Raw genomic sequence first — 20248 nt, 5'->3', positions numbered from 1 at the left:
CAGAAAAAAACCTGAAATAAAAGCCCGAGAATTGTCTTCCAAGGGGGGTGGGAGGGGAAGAGGAGGGGGGCGGATGAGGACGTCTGATTCTCGCTGAGACAGAGCTCGGCACGCGTTGAAAGCCCCGGTGCCCAGGTCTTCCCTTTCGCGGGCCTCAGTTCATCCCTCAAGGGATTGGGACCCAGGCGTCCACGTACAGGGACTGGAGGAAGATTAGGGAGGCGGGATTATAACATGGGGGTTCATTCCTACCCCCCATCACCTCCCTTCCCCTGACTCCCCACCAAGATTTTGCAGAGAGAAATGGCTTTTGTACCAGGTCATTCTTTATAATTAAACTCACAGTATCCACCCCCTCGAGCCGGACCCGCCTCCTTCCTGGGAAGGCAACGCCCCCTATCCTCCGGGGCTCCGGGTGGGTTGCCCCAGCCCGCGGGGCGGTGCGCAAGCGCTGCCGGGGCCGGCCCGGGCGTCAGGCCTCTTCGTTCGGCTCCGCCCCCAGGGCCTCGAGCATGCGCCGCCGGACCAGGGAGCGGCGCAGGTGCAGGCGGTAGTCGCCCAGCAGGAGGTCGTCGTGGCGCACGATCTGGTGCGCAAGCCCGCGGGGACTGAGCCCGGAGCGCAGCAAGCGCGAGCGCGTCTGGAAGTCCGTGACCGTGATGAGCCACCTGTAAGGGGGGTGGGGACGGAAAAGGAATTCGCAGGTCGTTTCAGCCCTGGCTTTGATCGTCGAAGAGTCCCTGCCTGGTCCCTGGAGTCGTTTACAGGCCCTGGTCCAGGGGACCGTCGCTCCGTCCCTAAACTCCCCTCTAGCCCTGCCCTCTCGCCTGGGTCGCTCTAGGCTCCTTAAGCTCTCTTAGCCTGGTTCTGCGTCCTAATCACTGTTTGTTGAGGCTCCATCTCAAACCGCTCCAAGGCCCGACCCTCCACTGGCGACTGCAGGCTCCGCTCTACCCTAGGCACTCCAGGCCTGTCCCCACCGTATCACCCCTGGCCCCACACCTACTATGTGCTCAGTCTGTTCCACCCCCTCACAGCTGCCTTTCCAGGCTCCGACCCCTATCCCGGTCACTACTGGGTCACTCAAACTCGGGCCCCTACTCACTCGAGATCCTTCCTTCTCTCTGATCTCACCGGACCCTACCTCCAACCGAGCTCGCTCTTGGCCCCGCCCCTCAGTGGCTCTGCACCAATCTGGCTCTTATCTAGTCCCTCCTGGCCCCGCCCCCCACGCTGTCACTCCACTGTCGCCCCGCCTCACAACGCCCTTACACCAACCACGCTCTTATCTAGTGGCTCCGGGGCCCGCCCCTCAGCACCCTTACACCAACCACGCTCTTATCTAGTCGCTCCGGGCCCCGCCCCTTCATGCTTTCACTCTTGGCCACGTCCCTCAGCTCTCTAAAACCAACCACGCTCTTACCCGGTCGCCCCGGGCCCCGCCCCTCCCGCTCGCTCCAGGCCCCGCCCCCGCCGCTAACTCACCGGTTCCGGCGGCCAGCGGTCCCACAGATGACGTTCATGTTCTCAAAGCGGATGCTGCTCACGCGCCCGCCCTCCATGGCCCCCGGTAACTGGGCCTCCAGGGCTTGTAGCACCTCCAGGTGGGTAAAATCCTCCTCGGGCTGCGGGTGTCGGAGAGAGAACCTCAGCCCGTGACCTCCTGGTTCATTTTGGGTTCAGAAGTCACCACCCTAGACCCCACCTGCAGAACCTGCCACAGAGTTCCAGGTGGCATTTGAGGGGCAAGGATCGCTCTTAATCCCAGGGTACTGTCTCTATTGTCAAAGGAGACGACAGATTATCTCTCAGATGGGAAAGCATCTACTGTCACTCTAGGTCATTCTCCAAAATAATCAATTCTCACCAAACCAATTTGCCCCAAAGTCAATGAACAGTTGGTTGAATGATTCACCAACTTAGCCAACTTTACGAATCTACCAAAAACTTTCCCAGCAATTTGCAATGGATGCGACTAAAAGCTCTTGAAAATTTCTGCCAGGATTTAAGTTACACACCTTTCCTTTTATATTCGTATTAGCATTTTAAGAATGTTCAGTAGTCAAAACATAAGGGTCATAGGGGTTTTGATGTCTTGTCAATCTAACATTCAGAAACATGTACTGATCACTAAAGACATTTGCATCACGTGATTAGCATGTCAAGCGTGATAACAGTTGTCATAGCACATAAAATTGCTGAGGAACTACAATGAAATGAAAATTTTCACTATTTCACTGAAAAATGATGTCACTTCCAGAAAGTCATTCCTTGAGTGGGGTGAGAGGGGAGGCTGGAGAGTCCTTTGCTCAAAGCCACAAAGAAGTGGAGTGATGGGGTGGAGACTGATCCCTAAAACAAGGACAGCAATCCCTGTATGCAGGGTGGAGAGTTACACGGATTAGCTGAGAGGGTACCTTGGAGGCCTGTGCCTGGCACACAGTAAGCACTCATTGACATCAGCTCTTCTCAGTCAATTATTGAGTGCCTGGGACCCTAATATATACCTCTTCTGATTGAAGGCAGGGATGACCAGTTTGCTGAATCTGTCAAAAACATGACCTCTTTCTTTCCCTCCCTTCCTTCCTTTCCTTCCTTCCTTCCTTTCCTTTACTTTCCCTTCCTTCCTTCCTTCTTTCTTTCTTTCTTCCTTCCTTTTTTCTTTTTTTGACAGAGTCTCACTCTGTCACCCAGGCTGGAGTGCAGTGGCACGATCTCGGCTCACTGCAACCTCCACCTCCCAGGTTCAAGCGATTTTCCTGCCTCAGCCTCCCCAGTAGCTGGGATTCCAGCCACCTGCCACCACACTTGCCTAATGTTTGTATTTTTAATAGAGGTGGGGTTTCACCATCTTAGCCAGGCTAGTCTCAAACTCCTGACCTCAGGGGATCCACCCACCTCGGCCTCCCAACGTGCTGGGATTACAGGCCTGAGCCACTGCACCCGACACACATGGGCTTTTTCTTGAGTTTTTGTTATATTTGTAAACTTCACCGAAGTGGATTAGTAGGACTCCTTTTGTCCTCCCTCCCTGCCCCCCTCAGCCTCCCCTTTCTTTGCCTGATGGTCTCCCCTCTGACATGAGCAGTAGATTTCATGACTGACCCTTTGACAAATTCACAATCAGTTTTCAGCAAACTGTCCTGGTGCCAAGCCCACAGTTTATAAGCCAAGAGCCTGAATTTAAACTCTGGCCACACTGCTTCTCAGCCTGTGCCCTTCCCACCACCCCACCAAAACTGTGCAGAAAATAAGGGCCCAGGTCCACTCACCAAGGTCTCCATACAGAGGCAGAGGGGCTGGGCAGCTGGTGGTGTGGGGAACTTCCGGATGCATGGGAGTTCTCGGTCCAGTGCCTCGTACTCTGCAATGACCTGCCGCAGGTACTGCTTTCTAGGGAGAGAGCGAACAGGCAGGGACCTCTGAGGTCAGGGTTCGCTGCCGTCACATTTGGGGAAGCAGAGGATAGAGGTCATGGGGGCCAGGGACAACTCACGAGGATTTGATGGGCCTGCCCAGGCTCCGAGCCTGCATCTCCTCTGGGGTCTCCAGGTCCATAAGGAGGGTTCCTGAGGACAGAGAACCCAGTGTCAGCTGCCCTGAGCCCTCCTCAGCCATGATTCTGCTTAAATGGCCATCACCAATTGCTTGCCCATGCCACACCCAGAATAGCTTGTATGCCAGATATTGAGTTACTGTCTCTTAGCTCCAAACTCCACCCCACGACACTGGCTCTGTGATGCCTGGGTTGAGACTCTACTAACCACATTTCTCCTTCAACAGCTGGGTTCCTATTAGTCTCTGCCTAACAGGGGTGCCAGTGGGAACCCGCAAGGCAGGAGGAAGCAGGAGGAACTTGCTCCTTTTTGCTTTCTCTTCTAGTCACCCCAGCCTTACTTCTTCACTGTGGCAGCATCACTTCAGTAACAACACTTGAATCCAGTTTTCAGTTTTTTGTTTTTTTTTTTTTGGAGACGGAGTCTCGTTCTGTCACCCAAGTTGGAGTACAGTGGCGCGATCTTGGCTCACTGCAAGCTCCGCCTCCTGGGTTCACGCCATTCTCCTGCCTCTGCCTCCCGAGTAGCTGGGACTACAGGCACCCGCCACCACGCCCAGCTAATTTTTGTATTTTTAGTAGAGATGGGGTTTCACTGTGTTAGCCAGGATGATCTCAATCTCCTGACCTTGTGATCCTCCCACCTTGTCCTCCCAAAATGCTGGGATTACAGGCACGAGCCACCGTGCCCAGCCCAGTTTTCAGTTTTTCCAACACTCTCAGAATCAGTCTCCTGATTGGAACTTGACAGATAATAGTTCTCAAATATGGACCCTTTTTGACCACATCACCATCAGCTAACTGGTCTCTCTCTTATGGCCAAGTGCTATTTGTTCCATGCACTCCATTTTCCCCTTCCCCTACAATCCTAGAGTTTTACCCAGCACATGGCTTCCCAGCTGGAGACAACAGTTCCCAGACTCCCTTGCAGCTAAGTGTGGCCATGTGACCATGCTCTCACCAATGAAGTGTTAGCTGGAGTGAGAGGTGTAACTTTGGAGTCATTTGCTTAAAAGATTACTGCTTTTCTTGGACTCTGCCCTTTCTCTTGGACTGGAATGTGGATTAGCAATAACCCAGCTTCCACCATGTTCAGATATGGCAAGCAACAATATGGGAGGAACTCTTATCTCTAAATCTTCTCACCAAGCCAAGATGTCCCACCAACACTGCCTTTCATTACACAAGAGAGAAATACACTTCTGATTCTTGACCAGCTGAGGCAGGTAACATAGCAACACCCTATCTCTACAAAAAAAATTTTTTTTAATTATCTGGGCATGATGTTGTGTGCCTGTAGTCCCAGCTACTGAGGAGGCTAGGGTGGGAGGATTGCTTGAGGCCAGGAGTTAGAGGTTGCAGTGAGCCATGATTGTACCAATGCACTTCAGCCTGGGTGACAGAGAAAGAGAGAAAGAGAGACAGAAAGAGAGAAGAAAAGGAAGGAAGAAAGGAAGGAAGGAAGGAAGGAAGGAAGGAAGGAAGGAAGGAAGGAAGGAAGGAAGGAAGGAAGGAAGGAAAGAAAGAAAGGAGGGAGGGAGGGAAGGAGGGAGGGAGGGAGCTGGGTGCGGTGGCTCACTCCTGTAATACCAGTACTTTGGGAGGCTGAAGCGGGCAGATCACGAGGTCAGGAGTTCGAGACCAACCTGGTCAATATAGTGAAACCCCATCTCCACTAAAAATACAAAGAAGCCGGGTGTGTTGGTGTGTGCCTGTAGTCCCAGCTACTGGGGAGGCTGAGGCAGAAGAATCACTTGAACCCAGGAGGCGGAGGTTGCAGTGAGCCGAGATTGCGCCACTGCACTCCAGCCTGGGTGACAGAGTGAGACTCCATCTCAAAAACAAAAAGAGAGAGAGAAAGAAAAGAGAGAGACGGAGGGAGGGAAGAAGGAGAAAGAGAGGAAAGGAGCAAGGGAGAAAAGAAAAGAAATACACTTCTGTCTTATGGTGTTGTGTTTTGGGGTGTCTTTGTTATAGCTGCTGAAAGAGAGGAAAGCAGACCCTGACAGCCAGGCCCTGCTCTCTCCTGCCGAACATAAAACATTTCCCATAACACCAACACCAAGCAAGGCTGCTCTGTGACTATGATGGACTGAGACAAAAACAAGACCACTCCTGAATCACGTCTCAACACAACAAACATGAACATTGTCCAAACCTCAAAAATGACCAAAATCCCCCCCTCCCAGCTCAGAGCTGATGGCTGCTTTTTCATTAACCCTGCATTAGGTCCGTCTACCCCTCCTGGTTCCCGATAAGATGAAGATTCCCAGTCACCGGCTTGCCTGTGCTTTCCATCAGTCTCTCCCATCCAGAGCAAAGCCCCACCCCCGTGAACCCTCCCCAAAGTCACCTGACACAGCCCGGCTCTTACAATAAGTCCTTGCTAACACCCTTCTACTGAGACAATGTGTGTGTGTGTGTGTGTGTGTGTGTGTGTGTGTGTGTGTGTGCTGTCTCTCTCATTACAATAAGTCAACACATTCAACTTGGTTTAACTATAGTCAGTGGTGTGCTGGTATATGTTTCACAACGGGCTCTCTTGCACACTCTCACACACATACGTGCGGTAGACACTTACTTCAGGACCCACCCCCAGACCTACTGGATTCAAATCTACATTTTCATAGGATCCCCTTCCAGAAATACCTACCCTCATTATTTTCTTCCAGCCATACCGGCCTCCCTCCATCCCTCAAACACAGCCATCCCCTCCTCAAGTCTGTCCACTTAATAATATAACTGTGTGCTTACTGTCCCTTTTACATGCCAAACACTTTTAAAAATACTTTCCATTGTGGCCGGGCATGGTAGCTCACGCCTGTAATCCCAGCACTTTGGGTGGCCAAAGTGGGCAGATTGACTGAGCTCAGGAGTTCGAGATCAGCCTGGCCAACATGGTGAGATCCCGTCTCTACTAAAAATACAAAAAATTAGGCGGGCATGGTAGCGCCAACCTATAGTCTCAGCTACTCTGGAGGCTGAGGCAGGAGAATTGCTTGAACCCAGGAGGCAGAGATTGCAGTGAGCCGGGATCATGCCACTGCACTGCATCCTGGGCGACAAAGCAAGACTCTAGTGCCAAAATAAAATAAAATAGAATAGAATAAAATACTTTCCTTTGCATCCTCACAACAACCTTCTGAGGTAGTGTTGTTTAACACATGACGAAACAGAAGCACAGAGAGGTTAAGTGACTTGCCCAAAGTCACACAGCACAAAATGATAGAATAAGGATAAAAATGTAAGCATCTGGATCCAGTGTGCGTGTTCTCAATCTCCCCAGGTGGCTTCCTCTCACCTCACTCTCATCTAGTCTCCTAACTCCTCTCCCTCTCCAGTTACCCCAGCAAGGTAGAATTTTGAAATGTAGATCCGACCCTATGGCCCCCTTCCTCAAAACCCTCCCAGGACTTTTCATTGTCTTTGGGATGAATAAAGTCCAAAGTCCTTCCAGTGACCATGAGACCACACATGATCAGACCCTGCTAATGTCTTAAACCTGATCAAGCACAATCGTCCTTTTCATCTGCTGCAGTCCAGAAACGCTGTTTTTCTGTGACTTGGACTCTCTCTGACCCTTCCTGCTGCAGGATCTTGGCTAATGCTGTAACTCTGCGTGGATCTCTCTTCCCCCTCATTTGACTAATCAAGTCTCCCTGAGGGTCCACTGATGCCATTCCTCATAGCACAGTATGTTTGTACTCATAGTATTGCAATTTTACCTTTATTTCTATGATTCCCTAATTACACTCTGTCTTCCCTACATCTTCTGAGCAACGTAAGGGCAGGGACTTGTCTTTTTGTCCCCAGCATCTAGCAAAGTGCCAGGCTTATCGTTGTCCTTAGTATTTATTGAAAAAAGCCTGAAATGTGTGCACTTTGTTTGGGCCCTAATTTAAACAAGCCAGCTATAAAAAATACAATTTTGAGATAATTAGGGAAATTTAAATATGTACTAGGTATGAGATGATATTCAAAAATAATTATAGGCTGGGCATGGTGGTTCACACCTATAATCCCGGCACTTTGGGAGGCTGAGGCAGGAGGATCGCTTGAGCCCAGGATTTCGCGTCATAGCAGTGAGCTATGATGGTGTCAATTCACGCCAGCCTAGGTTGCAAAGTGAGTCCCCGTCTCAAAACAGTAAATTAATTTTTAAAAAAATAGCCTTGTAAAAGTGTTAAATGAATCAAAAAGTAACTCTAGCAGCATCAAAGATGCATGTGAAAAAAGGTGAATACAATAGTTTCTCATGAAATATGACATTAGAAATAAGAACTATTTCAACAGAGTCTTGCTCTGTTGCCCAGGCTGGAGGGCCATGGTGCAATCATAGCTCACTGCAGCCAGGAACTCCTGGGCTTAAGGGATCTTCCTGTCTCAGCCTCCCAAGTAGCTGGTTAAATTTTTTTAACAGACATCTCAGAGGGCCCCTGTGTGCCTTGGAGATGCTGGGGACCAAGAGATGAATGAAACACACCTCTGCCGTTTCAGAACTCTCAGATAAAGCGCAATGTGTGTTTCAATGAAAGTGTTACAAGGTGGAGGGAAAGCCCAGTCTCCCAGTCTAGGGGCAATCAGGGAAGGCTCCCTAGAGGAGGTATTGTCCACAGTGAGACCTAAAGAATAAGAAGGTATTTACCAAATAAAAAGGTGGCAGAGAGAAGGATGTTTCACATGAAGGGCCTAGCATGGGCCAAGCTTTTTGAGCAAAAGAGAAGAGAGTCACCTGCAAGAACTTCCCAGAATTCCCTTGAGCCCCAAGACTAAAGTGCGCTTATTGCCATTGGAGGCTATGAATGATCTGTGAGATGGCGTGTTTCACGTCTCTTCTCCCAGCAAGAGAACAAGCCAGGCCGTTTCATCCATTAGGCACTACAGGCAAAATGCTTGGGGCCCAGGGGCTTTCTAATGGCCTGTGCTGAAGTTTGCAACCTGATCAACTAAAAAATGTTATTGGTTCCACAACGCTGCAAAGAAAACAGCAAAATCGAAATGAACAAACGTTGATCAACAAAACTAGCCAATTGGTCGACTCAACTCCACTTGACTTTTCTGGAGCTACATATAAATTACATGTCATGTGGGTGCCTCAGTCTAGGCTAGAGATGGTGCATCGTGGGGTCTCCAAAAGAAAGATGCCTTCAAAAGCACTAAAAGAGACCTAAAGGCAGACAAACAACGTCTGTTTTGCCATCAGGGCATTTGTTCTGCCTCGAAGGCTGAGGTGGGAGGATCACTTGAGCCAGGAGCTCAAGGCTGCAGTGAGTTTTGTTTTTGGGTGTTTTTGTTTGTTTTGTTTTTTTGAGACAGTCTCCTTCCATCACCCAGGCTGGAGTGCAGTGGCACAATCTTGGCTCGCTGCAGCCTCTGCCTCCTGGGTTCAAGCGATTCTCCTGCTTCAGCCTCCCTAGTAGCTGGGATTACAGGCATCTGGCACCACACCTGGCTAATTTTTGTATTTTTAGAGATGGGGTTTCACCATGTTGGCCAGGCTGGCTTCGAACTCCTGACCTCAGGTGATCCGCTCACCTCGGCCTCCAAAGTGTTGGGATTATAGGCGTGAGCCACCACACCCAGTCCTGAGTTTGGTTTTCTATTACCTGCAGTTACATGCTTCCTCACTGAGATACTATTCCATAAATGTTGAATGAGTGTGACTGCATGAGCTGTGCTACAGCACAGAGTGCTAGCAGGAAGTGCTGGGCTAGGAGCTTGAAGTTGTCAGCAGGGGTCAGACCACACAGGGCCTCAAAAGCCAGGCTGGAGCTTTGGGACTCTGTCCTAGAGGTGACGGGAAGCTAGGAAGTGTTATGAGCAAGGGACAGCCAGGGTCACTGCTGGAAGTCAGAGAGACCTCTCTGGAGCCATGGAGGGATAGGCAGGAGGAGAGAAACTGGGGACCAGGGAGGAGGTGAGGAGAGGGTCCACATGGAAGAGGATGAGACCTGGGACAGGGCTGCGGGGACAGAGAGGAAGGAATGGGGAAGGGAGAGTCAGAGGGCAGGAAGATGGGTCCTGATGGGCTGTGGGAGGGAATTGTGGGAGGTGGAAGGATGGCACCAGTGACTGGGTTGGCGGTGGGGCCATTTGAAAATGGAAACCAGGAAGGAGAGCAGCTTTGGGGGAAGATGCTGAGCTCAGGGTGGGAGACAAGACAGTGAGGTTACCTAGGAGAAGAATGGCCTCAGAGGTGTTGCTTAGGCCCCAGAGGCTCATGGGAAATGTAGTTCTGAGTCCAGGGCATTGGCCAAGGAACTGCAGAGGCTCGTGGGAAATGTAGTTTGAGGTCCAAGGGGGCCGCTCTCCAGGAATCTGGTGAATCCAGGAATGTTAGGGATGGCTTTCACTTTGGAGTGCCAGTGACTCGCTTAAGGCCACACTGTGAGCCAGGGCTACTACGCACTGCCTGGATGGAGGAAGTCCACCCCTTCACCAAAGACACAGCTCAGTACCTGCCTTCCTGTGCATGGTGGAGCTGCCCATGGCAGGGGAGCACACGGGCTCCACCTCTGGCTGCATCCTGGGAAGGTGGGTGAAGGATGTCTTAGGAAGGTGGCGAGAGAGGCTCTGACTGGGCCACCTGCCCCAGCTCCTTCTCCCCGCCACTGCCTCCTCTACCTCCTCTTTGAAGCCCCGGGGTAGAATTACAGAGGAACTGGAAGGCTGAGACCATGCGGAGATCTGGGTTCCCCTGACCTCAGGGACTCCCTGTGTGCCCCAATCCCTTCTTTCCCATTTCCCTGTTTTCCCTCCTATCTCTCTCTGTCTCCTAGAGTCTCTTTCCCCGCCCTTCTCTCTCCACCTCCCTTCCTCATTCTGTCCCCATCTCTCTGCCCCCCTGCCTCCTCCTCTCTGTCCCCACGTCTCCACCACTCTTTTGCTTGATTTCTCTGCCCTGCTCCTCCCTCCTTCTCTCCTGGGCTCCATCTCTTCAGTCTCCATCAGTTTCCCCAGCATCTCCCCAGGCCCCCGTCCCTCCTTGTCTTCGTTGTTTTCTGCCTCTCCCTAACCCGGTCACCCTCTCTCTGTCTTCCCACCTTTCACCAGTCTCCTTGCCCCATCTCTATCCTCTCCTAGCTGCCTCCACTGCCCCCTTGAGCCCCCCTCCCCTCCATCATCCCCTTTCTGTTCCCACTTGCCCTCTGCTCATCCCTGCCCCAGCCAGGAACTGGTTAGAAACAGGAGAGATTCCAACGGAACTGGGTTCTCTAGGGGGGAGGGGATGGTGGGCAGGGGGCCTGGTTGCCATGGTGCCTCCAGAGGGAGGGGGAGGGGCAGGGGCCTGGACTCCTGGGTCTGAGGGAGGAGGGCCTGGGGCCTGGACTCCTGGGTCTGAGGGAGGAGGGCCTGGGGCCTGGACTCCTGGGTCTGAGGGAGGAGGGCCTGGGGCCTGGACTCCTGGGTCTGAGGGAGGAGGGCCTGGGGCCTGGACTCCTGGGTCTGAGGGAGGAGGGCCTGGGGCCTGGACTCCTGGGTCTGAGGGAGGAGGGCCTGGGGCCTGGACTCCTGGGTCTGAGGGTGGAGGGCCTGGGGCCTGGACACCTGAGTCTGAGGGAGGAGGATCTGGGGCCTGGACTCCTGGGTCTGAGGGTGGAGGGCCTGGGGCCTGGACATCTGAGTCTGAGGGAGGAGGATCTGGGGCCTGGACTCCTGAGTCTGAGGGAAGAAGGCCTGGGGGCTGGACACCTGGGTCTGAGGGTGGAGGGCCTGGGGCCTGGACACCTGGGGCTGAAGGAGGAGGGGACTGGGGACCTGGACTCCTGTGTCTGAGGGAGGAGGGACTGGAGTTCTGGACTCCTGGGTCTGAGGGAGGAGGGGGCTGGGGGCCTGGACTCCTGGGTCTGATGGAGGAGGGCCTCGGGTCTGAACTCCTGGGTCTGAGGGAGGAGGGGCTGGGGGCCTGGACTCCTGGGTCTGATGGAGGAGGGCCTGGGGTCTGGACTCCTGGGTCTGAGGGAGGAGAGGATGGGGGCCTGGACTTCTGGGTCTGGGGTCTCCTGGGGCCTCTCATGCTAGAGAGAAGAGGTCTAGCCATGTAGGTGCCTGTTCAGCATCCCTTTCTCTGGGTCTGCAGAGCTCTCAGCAGGAATTATGGGAGAGGAAGCTGGACCTTCGCTTATTTATTTTGTCTGTCCTTGCAGTCTTTGTATCTCTTTCTCTTCCTCTCTCTCCACATCCAGATGGTCTCTGGACTGTCTGTTGTTCCTGCTTACTAAGTATTCGTTCTAGGTAGTGGCACCTTGATTTCCTCAGTGATTTGTTCAGTGGCGAGCTTAAGAATCAATCTAGGCTACAAAGTCAACCTTTGGACTTTTGCTGGACCTGTTAGAAAACAGGCTTTTTCCCCTGTGGTTTTGGGACTGGTCAGAGCCAGGGTTGGAGCTCCCGGGGCAACCACATCACCATGCAGGGAGATAACTTGCCTGAGAGCAAAGACAACACGAGGGAAGCATAGCCCAAAGATACAGACAGTTGGATTCCTGGAGATGATTGGAACACCTGGATCCAGTAATGCCTGAAGCCCTCATCCACCCAATAAAGTTCCTTTTATGCTTAGGTCAATTTGATTTGCGTTTCCATTATTAGCAATTAAAACAGTCCAGACCGAAATAGTCTTACTCAGTTCTGAGGGCCCTGACCCCCTCCTGGCATCTTCACATCTGTTTCTCTCCCATCAAGCTGTCTTCCATTTCCAGCTGGCAATTTTATCTCAGCAGGATGGAGGACATTTTTGATTGCCTCGACCACAGGCACACCTGACCCTCACAGCCTATCTGTCTCCAAGTTCTATTGCTTTTGCCTCTCACCTCTCTCTGCTCCTTCCTCTCCTCTCTGCTCCCATAGCTCTAGCAGCCACTCAGACTTCATCCTTTCCTGCTGGGACCCTTGCCCCAGCCTCCTTTTTTGTTTGTTTGTTTTTGAGACAGGGTCTCATTGTGTCCCCCAGGCTGGAGTGCAGCGGTATGATAACAGCCTTGACCTCCCAGGCTTAAGCAATCCTCCCACCTCAGTCTCCCGAGTAATGGGGACCACAGGCCCACACCACTACGCCCAGCTATTTTTTTTTTTAAGATGGAGCCTCACCGTGTTGCCCAAGCTGGTCTCAAACTCTGGGGCTCAAGCAATCCTCCCACCTCAGCCTCCCAAAGTGCTGGGATTACAGGTGTGAGCCACCACGCCTGGCCCAGCCTCCTGGCTGCCCCATCCTCCATTCTCTTACCCTCATTCCTCTCCCCACAAGTGAGGCTCCAGAGGGGTCTTTCTGTGCCCGGAACTGACCTGCCCCTGCCCTGCTCACGGCCCTCCCAGGGCTCCCCAGTGCCTTGGACAAACTTTCAGCTCCTCACCTGGGCTGAAAGAGCTGCATGATCTAGCCTCACCTCCCTCTCCCAACCTCACCCCTCCAAACATTCTCCAGCTACCCTTTATTAATTATTTTATATAAATAATCCCTCCCACAGCCAGGCGTGGTAGCTCACGCCTGTAATCCCAGCACTTTGGGAGGCCGAGACGGGTGGATCACGAGGTCAGGAGATCGAGACCATCCTGGCTAACACAGTGAAACTCCGTCTCTACTGAAAATACAAAAAATTAGCCAGGCGTGTTGGCAGGCGCCTGTACTCCCAGCTACTTGGGAGGCTGAGGCAGGAGAATGGCGTGAACCCGGGAGGCGGAGCTAGCAGTGAGCCGAGATCGCGCCACTGCACTCCAGCCTGGGCGACAGAGCAAGACTCTGTCTCAAACAAAATAAAAAATAAATAAATAAATAAATAATCCCTCCCACACATCCCACCTTACTTCTGTCTCCACTCTTTCCATACGCTGTGTCTTCTGCCTGGAATGCTCTTCCAACCTTTCCCCATGTCCCCAAATGCCCTCATCTTTTAATAAGAAGCTCAAGTGCCCTCTCCTCCAGGAAGCCTTCTCTGACTCATCCTCCTACCAGTTGTGTTTTCTATCTCCTCCTCCCGCCTGTTTTTTTTATCTGCTCCTTCTCCAGACCTCTGAACACTGTCCCCCGCCCCATCTATCTTGCTCAGAAATTTGTTTCCTGACTCATCTCTGGCTCTCCGGCATCACCCCTCAAGGGCCAGGCTTCTGGGAAGTTCAGGACACGTGAGTTGAAGGAATACATGATTATTTCTCTCTATTTCTGTGACCCACACTCAGTGGCCCCCAACCCCATCTGCCCTGTCCCTCCTGGTCTTCACGAGCCAACATAAGTGGAAGAAGAGAACGTGGGCTCTGGCATCAAACAGACCAGCATCAAATGCTGCTCCCAGGCTGTGCAATGTCGGCAAATGTCTTCCCCTCTCTGAGCCTCGTCTTCCTTATCTCTTGCCTTCCTCAATGCTACCTTCAAGGGCTGTTGGTGCTTAAATGAAGCAAGGTACAGCAGCACCCCCAAATCAGAGCCATGCACCAAGGAGGCACCCAAAAGGAGGTAATTTCCTTTCCAGTCCTCTGACTCTGCATCTAGCTTTGGCTGGATGTCATTGTCTCTGCTCCTCTGCATCTCTCTCTGCTCCTCTGTGTCTCTCTTTTTCCCTCTGGGATTTGGGACTCTATGTCTCCATCTGTCTGTGCCTCCATTGCTCTCTGTGTCTTTATGTTTCTTCCCTTCTCTCTACCTGTCTCTGGAACCCTACCTCATCTCTCTGTGTGTCTGCATTTGATTTTTGTGGGGGTTTGGGATTTGTGGGGTTTTTTTTTTTGAGACAAGGGCCCAGGCTGGAATGCAGTGGTACAATCATAGCTCACTGCAGCGTCAACCTTCTAGGCTCAAGCGATCTTCCCGCCTCAGCCTTCCAAGTAGGTGGAACTACAGGTGCACACACCACGCCCGGCTAATTTTTGTATTTTTTTGGTAAAGCTGAAATTTCACCATGTTGTCCAGGTTGGTCTTGAACTCTTGAGCTCAAGCTATCTGCCCACCTCGGCCTCCCGAAGTGCTGGGACTACAGTGTGTGTCTGAATTTGAATTCCTATATCACATGTTTCTGTATTCCTATATCTCTGTCTCTCACTGTCTGCATCTCTATAGATTTCTGTATGTCTCTGTATCTCCATCTTTCTCTCCCTGTCTTTCTCTCTGTACATCTGTCTCTGTCTCCATCACTCTATTTCCCCATCTCTGTTTCTGTGTCTCCATCTCTCTTTCCTTCCCTTTCTCTCTATGTCTCTGTCTCTGCCTCCATGACTTTGCCTATTTCCCCATCTCTCCGCTTCTCTGTCTCCACCTCTCTATCGCCTTGCCTGTCTCTCTGCCTTACTCCGACCGACTTCCCTCTGCCACTCAATCCATCTCTCTGGGCCATCCCTGTCCCACTTCCTGGCCTGGTGCCCAGTCTAAAACACACATCCCTGAATCAGCGTTTTCCTCCAATTCCAGAAATACTGTCAGCGCCGCAGTGGTGGCAGGGATGGCCATAGCCCTGGCCAAAGGGTGTGTCTCCCTACCTCCCCATTCTCAGTGTTTGCTCTTCCCAGGGGGAGCACCAGGAGAACAAGTGAGTCTGTGTTTACACACATGTGTACATGCCTCTGAGTGTATCTGCATCTACCTCCAGGCACATTTGTGTGTGAATCTGTAGGTATTTGTGAAAACTAATTCAGTCAGTCATCCATCCATCCATCCCTTCATCTATTTCTCCAACATCCTCCCATCCATCCTCTAACTCTTCATCTATCTATCCAATCATCCATTCAATCATCCATCCCTCCACCTAGCCATCCACTCATCCCTCCCTTCATGTTTCTCCAAAATCCATCCATCCTTTATCTAATTCTCTATCTACATCTACCCATCCGATCATCCGTCCATCCACCCAACCCTCCACTCATCCATCCCTTTATTTCTGCAGCATCCATCCATCCATCCATCCATCCATCCTATCATCCACTCATCCATCCATTCCTTCATCTATTTCTCCAACATCCGTCCATCCTTCCATCTACCAATCCATCCATCTTCTATCCATTCAACCACTTACTCATTCATCCCTTCATCTATTTCTGCAGCTTCCATCCATCCCATCCAACTATCCACTCATCCATTCATCCATCCCTTCATCTATTCCTCCAACATCCATCCATCTATCCACCAGTCTATCTATCCTGTATCCATCCAGCCATTCACTCATCCATCCCTTCATCTATTTCTGCAATATCCATCTATCCATCCCCACTCTAACTCTTCATCTATCCATCCAATCATCCATGTATGCACCCACTCATCCACTCTTTCATCTATCCATTCCTTCATCTATTCCTCCAACATCCATCTTATCCATCCAGCCATTCACTCATCCACCTATCCATCCATCCCTTCATCTATCCTTCCAGCATCTATCCAGTCATGCACCCATCCATCAATACATCATAGATTCATACATTCCTCCACTTATCCATTCACATGTTCATTCATTCAACCAGCCAATAAGTATTGAGTGCCTACCATGTGCCAGGTACTGTGCCAGGCAGCTGGGACACAGCTATGAACAAAACAAAGTGCTACTCCTACGGAGCTTGTGTGCTTGACAGTCCTCAAGGTGCCAAACTCCCTCCTGCCCCCAGGTCTTACATGAGCTCTTCCTTCTCCCTGGAGCATTTCCCCTCCCCTCCCTCATCTTCACCACCTGGCTTATGCCTACTCATCCTTCTGAGCTCAGCTGAAAAGTCACTTGCTCAGGAACTTCCTTGACCTCTCTCAAACACACAGCACAATGGATGTTCCTTCCTAGCATTGATCCTATAAGGATCCTAGTATGTGTAGTTATTTGATTATTTTCTGTCTCTTCCACTAGACCATGAGCTCTTCCAACCCTGGAATTTTAGTCTATTTTGTTCCCAGATGAGTCCCTGCTGCCTAAAAAAAAAAAATGCCTGGCACACATTAGGTGCTCAGAAAGTATTTCTCAAATGACTGCATGAATCGAGTTGAATGAATATGGAAGGTTCTACCTCTGTCTCCTGGCCCCCTGTCTGGTGCTCTTTATATTGTTCTGTACTCCTAGCAGCAGTAGCATGCAAGTCCTCAAATGGGTCCTAGATGCAAACAGCATGGTGGCTAAAGGCAAGGGCTCTGGATTCAGATCAACTCCGTTTTTTGTTTTTTCTTTTTGTTTTTTGAGACAAGGTCTCACTCTGACATCCAGGCTGGAGTGCAGGGGCACAATCATGGCTCACTGCACTCCAGCCTGGATGTAAACGCACATCCATCTGGGGGGATGCAAGAAGGCACAAGGATGGGACTCTGGGCAGCCTCCATTTCCCCACAGCCTCGACTTCTGGGGCCCAAGCAATCCTCCCACCTCAGCCTCCCCCCAAGCAGGTGGGACTACAGGTGTGTGCCACCATGCCCGACTAAATTTTGTATTTTTTGTAGAGATGAGGTCTCACTATGTTGTCCAGGCAAGTCTCGACTCCTGAGCTCGAAGGATCCTCTCGCCTTCGGCCTCCCAAAGTGCTGGGATTACAGGTGTGAGCCACTGCACCTGGTCCAGACCCATACAGTTTTTAATCTCCACTCACACTTTCCAGATGTGTGATCTTGGGCAGAGCACTTCCCTTGCTGAGCCTCAATTTCCTCACTTGTCAAGTCCAGCTAAAGTTTAAATGAGCAAATGCATTTAATTTTTATTTATGACAACACTAAACACTAGCCATTTTTCCTAAGCACCTTCCATGAATTTAATTTAACCCTCAAAACAATCCGATGAGACAGGATATGTTTTTTTCTTTCTTTTTTTTTTTTTTTTTTTTTTTTTGGGACAGAGTTTCACTCTTGTTGCCCAGGCTGGAGTGCAATGGCATGATCTTGGCTCACTGCGACCTCTGCCTCCTGGGTTCAAGTGATTCTCCTGCTTCAGCCTCCCAAGTAGCTGAGATTACAGGCATGTGTGCCACCACGCCCAGCTGATTTTTGTAGTTTTAGTAGAGACGGGGTTTCTCCATGTTGGTCAGGATGGTCTCAAACTCCCGACCTCAGGTGATCTGCCAGCCTCGGCCTCCCAAAGTGCTGGGATTACAGTCATGCGCCACCGCACCCAGCCAGAGTATGATTTTTTAAAGTATTATTATCTGCACTTACAGAGAGGGAAACTGAGGCATGGAGAATATAAGTAACCCCTCCAAGGTTGCACAGAGAGGGGAGCAGAGCTGGGATTTGAATCCCAGTGCTCTGCCCCCAAGTCACACAGAAAACCAGTGCACTACGGCTGCCTCTCAATGCCTGGGCAGCCTCGGAATCTGAGCGTCTCTTTGGAAACGTGTCATGGCAGCCTGGCAATCCCATCTGTGTGCCCATCTCTGAGTGTGTGCATCTCTGCGTGTCTCTGCCTGTGAAACAGGGCTACCTGTGGACCCTGGGCAGACTCAGCAGGGTTCAAGGGTTGGGCTGTGAGAGTTGGCATCAGGACCTGCACTCGTGGTCTGTAGGTTTACACCTGCACATGCTTCCCTGGGTGTAAACGTACATCCATTTGGGGGGATGCAAGAAGCCACAAGGAAGAGACTCTGGGCAAACCTGGGAGGCATTTCTGGGGGTTCCTTGGTAGGATAATGGCTGCAAAATGTACACATAGGCAGCAATAGGGGTAGGGTGTAATCTAATTAGAGGGAGGGCCCAGGATGCTTGCTTAAGGTATTTGCAGAAGCAGCAAGCAATTTTTATTTTATTTACTTATTTATTTTGACATTTTTATTTCTTGCTCTAAATATTTATTTATTTATTCATATTTATGTTTATTTTTGAGACAGGGTCTCACTCTGTCACCCAGGCTGGAGCCCAGTGGCACAATCTTGGCTCACTGACTGCAACCTCCACCTTCCGGGTTCAAGTGATCCTCCTGCCTCAGCCCCCCAAGTAGCTAGGACTGCAGGCATGCATCACCACACCCAGCTAATTTTTGTATTTTTTGTAGAGACAGGGTTTTGCCATGTTGCCCAGGCTGGTCTTGAACTCCTGAGCTCAAGTGATCCGCCCACTTGGCCTCCCAAAGTGCTAGGATTACAGGCATAAGCCACCACACCTGGCTATTTATTCTTGAGATGGGGTCTTGCTTTGTTGCCCAGGCTTGGTGGAGTGCAGTGGTGCAATCATAGCTCACTGCAGCCTCAAAATCCTGGGCTAGGCCGGGCGCGGTGGCTCATGTCTGTAATCCCAGCACTTTGGGAAGCCGAGGCGGGTGGATCACAAGGTCAGGAGATAGAGACCACGGTGAAACCCAGTCTCTACTAAAAATACAAAAAAAATTAGCCGGGCGCGGTGGCGGGCGCCTGTAGTCCCAGCTACTCAGGAGGCTGAGGCAGGAGAATGGAGTGAACCCGGGAGGCGGAGCTTTCAGTGAGCCGAGATCGCGCCACTGCACTCCAGCCTGGGCGACAGAGCAAGACTCCGTCTCAAAAAAAAAAAAAAAAATCCTGGGCTCCAACAATCCTCCCACCTCAGCCTCCTGTGTAGGTGGGACTACAGGCGCACGCCACCGCACCCACTAGTTTGGTTTTGTTTTGGTTTTTTCTTTTTTTTGTTTTGTAGAGATGGAGTCTCACTATGTTGTCCAGGATAGTCTCAAACTCCTGGCTTCAAGTGGTCCTCCCACTTCGGCCTCCCAAAGTGTTGGGATTACAGGTGCCCAGCCTTTGATTTTTACTTAGAGGTTGTATTTATTTGGATGTCACTGATTGAGAGCAGTGAGGGGGCCTCCGAGCCACCTCTCCAGGCTATGTAGATCTAGATCAAGCTTGTACAACCCACGGCCTGAGGCCCGCATGCAGCATCGGACAGCTTTGAATGCGGCACAACACAAATTTGTAAACTTTCTTAAAACATTATGGGATTTCTTTTGTGATTTTTTTTTTCTCATCAGCTATTGTTACTGTTAGTGTATTTTATGTGTAGCCCAAGACAACAATGCAGCCCAGGGAAGCCAAAAGATTGGACACCCCTGACCTAGACCTTACCCAAGGGATTTAACCTCCATGGGCCTCAGTTGTCTCCTCTGTGAAATGGGAATGTCATAATTGCACCCAAAATTAAATGAGGAAACGCTTTCAAAGCACTTAGCACTTCACCACTTACAGGAAGTGACAATTGCCATTAACTGCTATTAATATACCAGAAACTGTTACTCACTGCTTTTGAGAAATATTCATTAAGTACCCAGTTGGTACCAATGTTTTGTTTACACTGACTGGTTTTTCAAACTGTGGATCCCTTAGGAAATAAGTTTACGGTGTGTATTTTGCTGATGAGGAAACGGGGCCTCAGAGCAAGAGGCGCACACAGGCAGGAGTTGGCCCAGGTGGGATTCAAACCCAGGTCCCTTCTAGTACCTCTATCCTGGCTGTGGCACTGTACCTTTGAGTCTCAGCTTCCGCTCCTACCACCGGCCTTCAGAGCGGCTCAGGTTGAAGGGCCCGAAGTCCTGGGTTCCTGGGAAGAGGGGCCTGGGGTCCCCGGACTTCTACCTCTGTGGGATAGCGGGGCGGAGAACTGGGCCCCCGGATCCTGGAGAAGCAGCACGTCACGATCCTAGATCTCTGGGTCCCCAGTGTGGAAACCCACTGGGTCTCTGCTGCCTTGGTCCCGGGCAATCTCCCTGCTTCCTTGCTGAGGCCAAGTGATTTCGGCTTTCTTGCCGCGGGTTCGGAGTGGGGGAAGGAGGGGGTGCAGGGGGAGGAGCC

General features: G+C 51.2%; 2 protein-coding genes across 5 annotated transcripts in view; one reads left to right on the top strand and one right to left on the bottom strand.

The window, feature by feature from the left end:
• Positions 1-308: 308 nt before the first annotated feature.
• C20H19orf81 (chromosome 20 C19orf81 homolog) lies at positions 309-20214 on the bottom strand. Of its 4 annotated transcripts, none has more exons than XM_054464922.2 (6): positions 10181-10742; positions 10015-10082; positions 3497-3569; positions 3273-3393; positions 1486-1625; positions 309-668 (listed from the first exon to the last, which is right to left on the bottom strand). In XM_054464922.2, the coding sequence occupies exons 2-6, from the start codon at positions 10079-10081 to the stop codon at positions 473-475; spliced, it is 597 nt and encodes a 198-aa protein (XP_054320897.1). In that variant the 5' UTR covers position 10082; positions 10181-10742; the 3' UTR covers positions 309-472. The 4 variants fall into 4 exon arrangements, with proteins under 4 accessions (XP_054320897.1, XP_054320899.1, XP_054320900.1 ...); XM_054464924.2 differs by having other exon boundaries at positions 10600-10619; XM_054464925.2 differs by lacking the exons at positions 10015-10082; positions 10181-10742 and adding an exon at positions 19923-20214.
• The window catches only part of SYT3 (synaptotagmin 3), a 29165-nt gene continuing 18721 nt past the window's right edge, over positions 9805-20248 (top strand). Inside the window, exon 1 of the mRNA XM_054464901.2 lies at positions 9805-10090. The gene's annotated coding sequence lies outside the window, so the exon portion shown is untranslated. The remainder of the gene's footprint in view (positions 10091-20248) is intronic.

This window comes from Pongo pygmaeus, chromosome 20 (assembly GCF_028885625.2).
Source record: "Pongo pygmaeus isolate AG05252 chromosome 20, NHGRI_mPonPyg2-v2.0_pri, whole genome shotgun sequence".
Classification (NCBI taxonomy): domain Eukaryota; kingdom Metazoa; phylum Chordata; class Mammalia; order Primates; family Hominidae; genus Pongo; species Pongo pygmaeus.
Note: the sequence above shows the minus strand (reverse complement) of the source record. Positions and strands in the feature narration are given on the sequence as shown.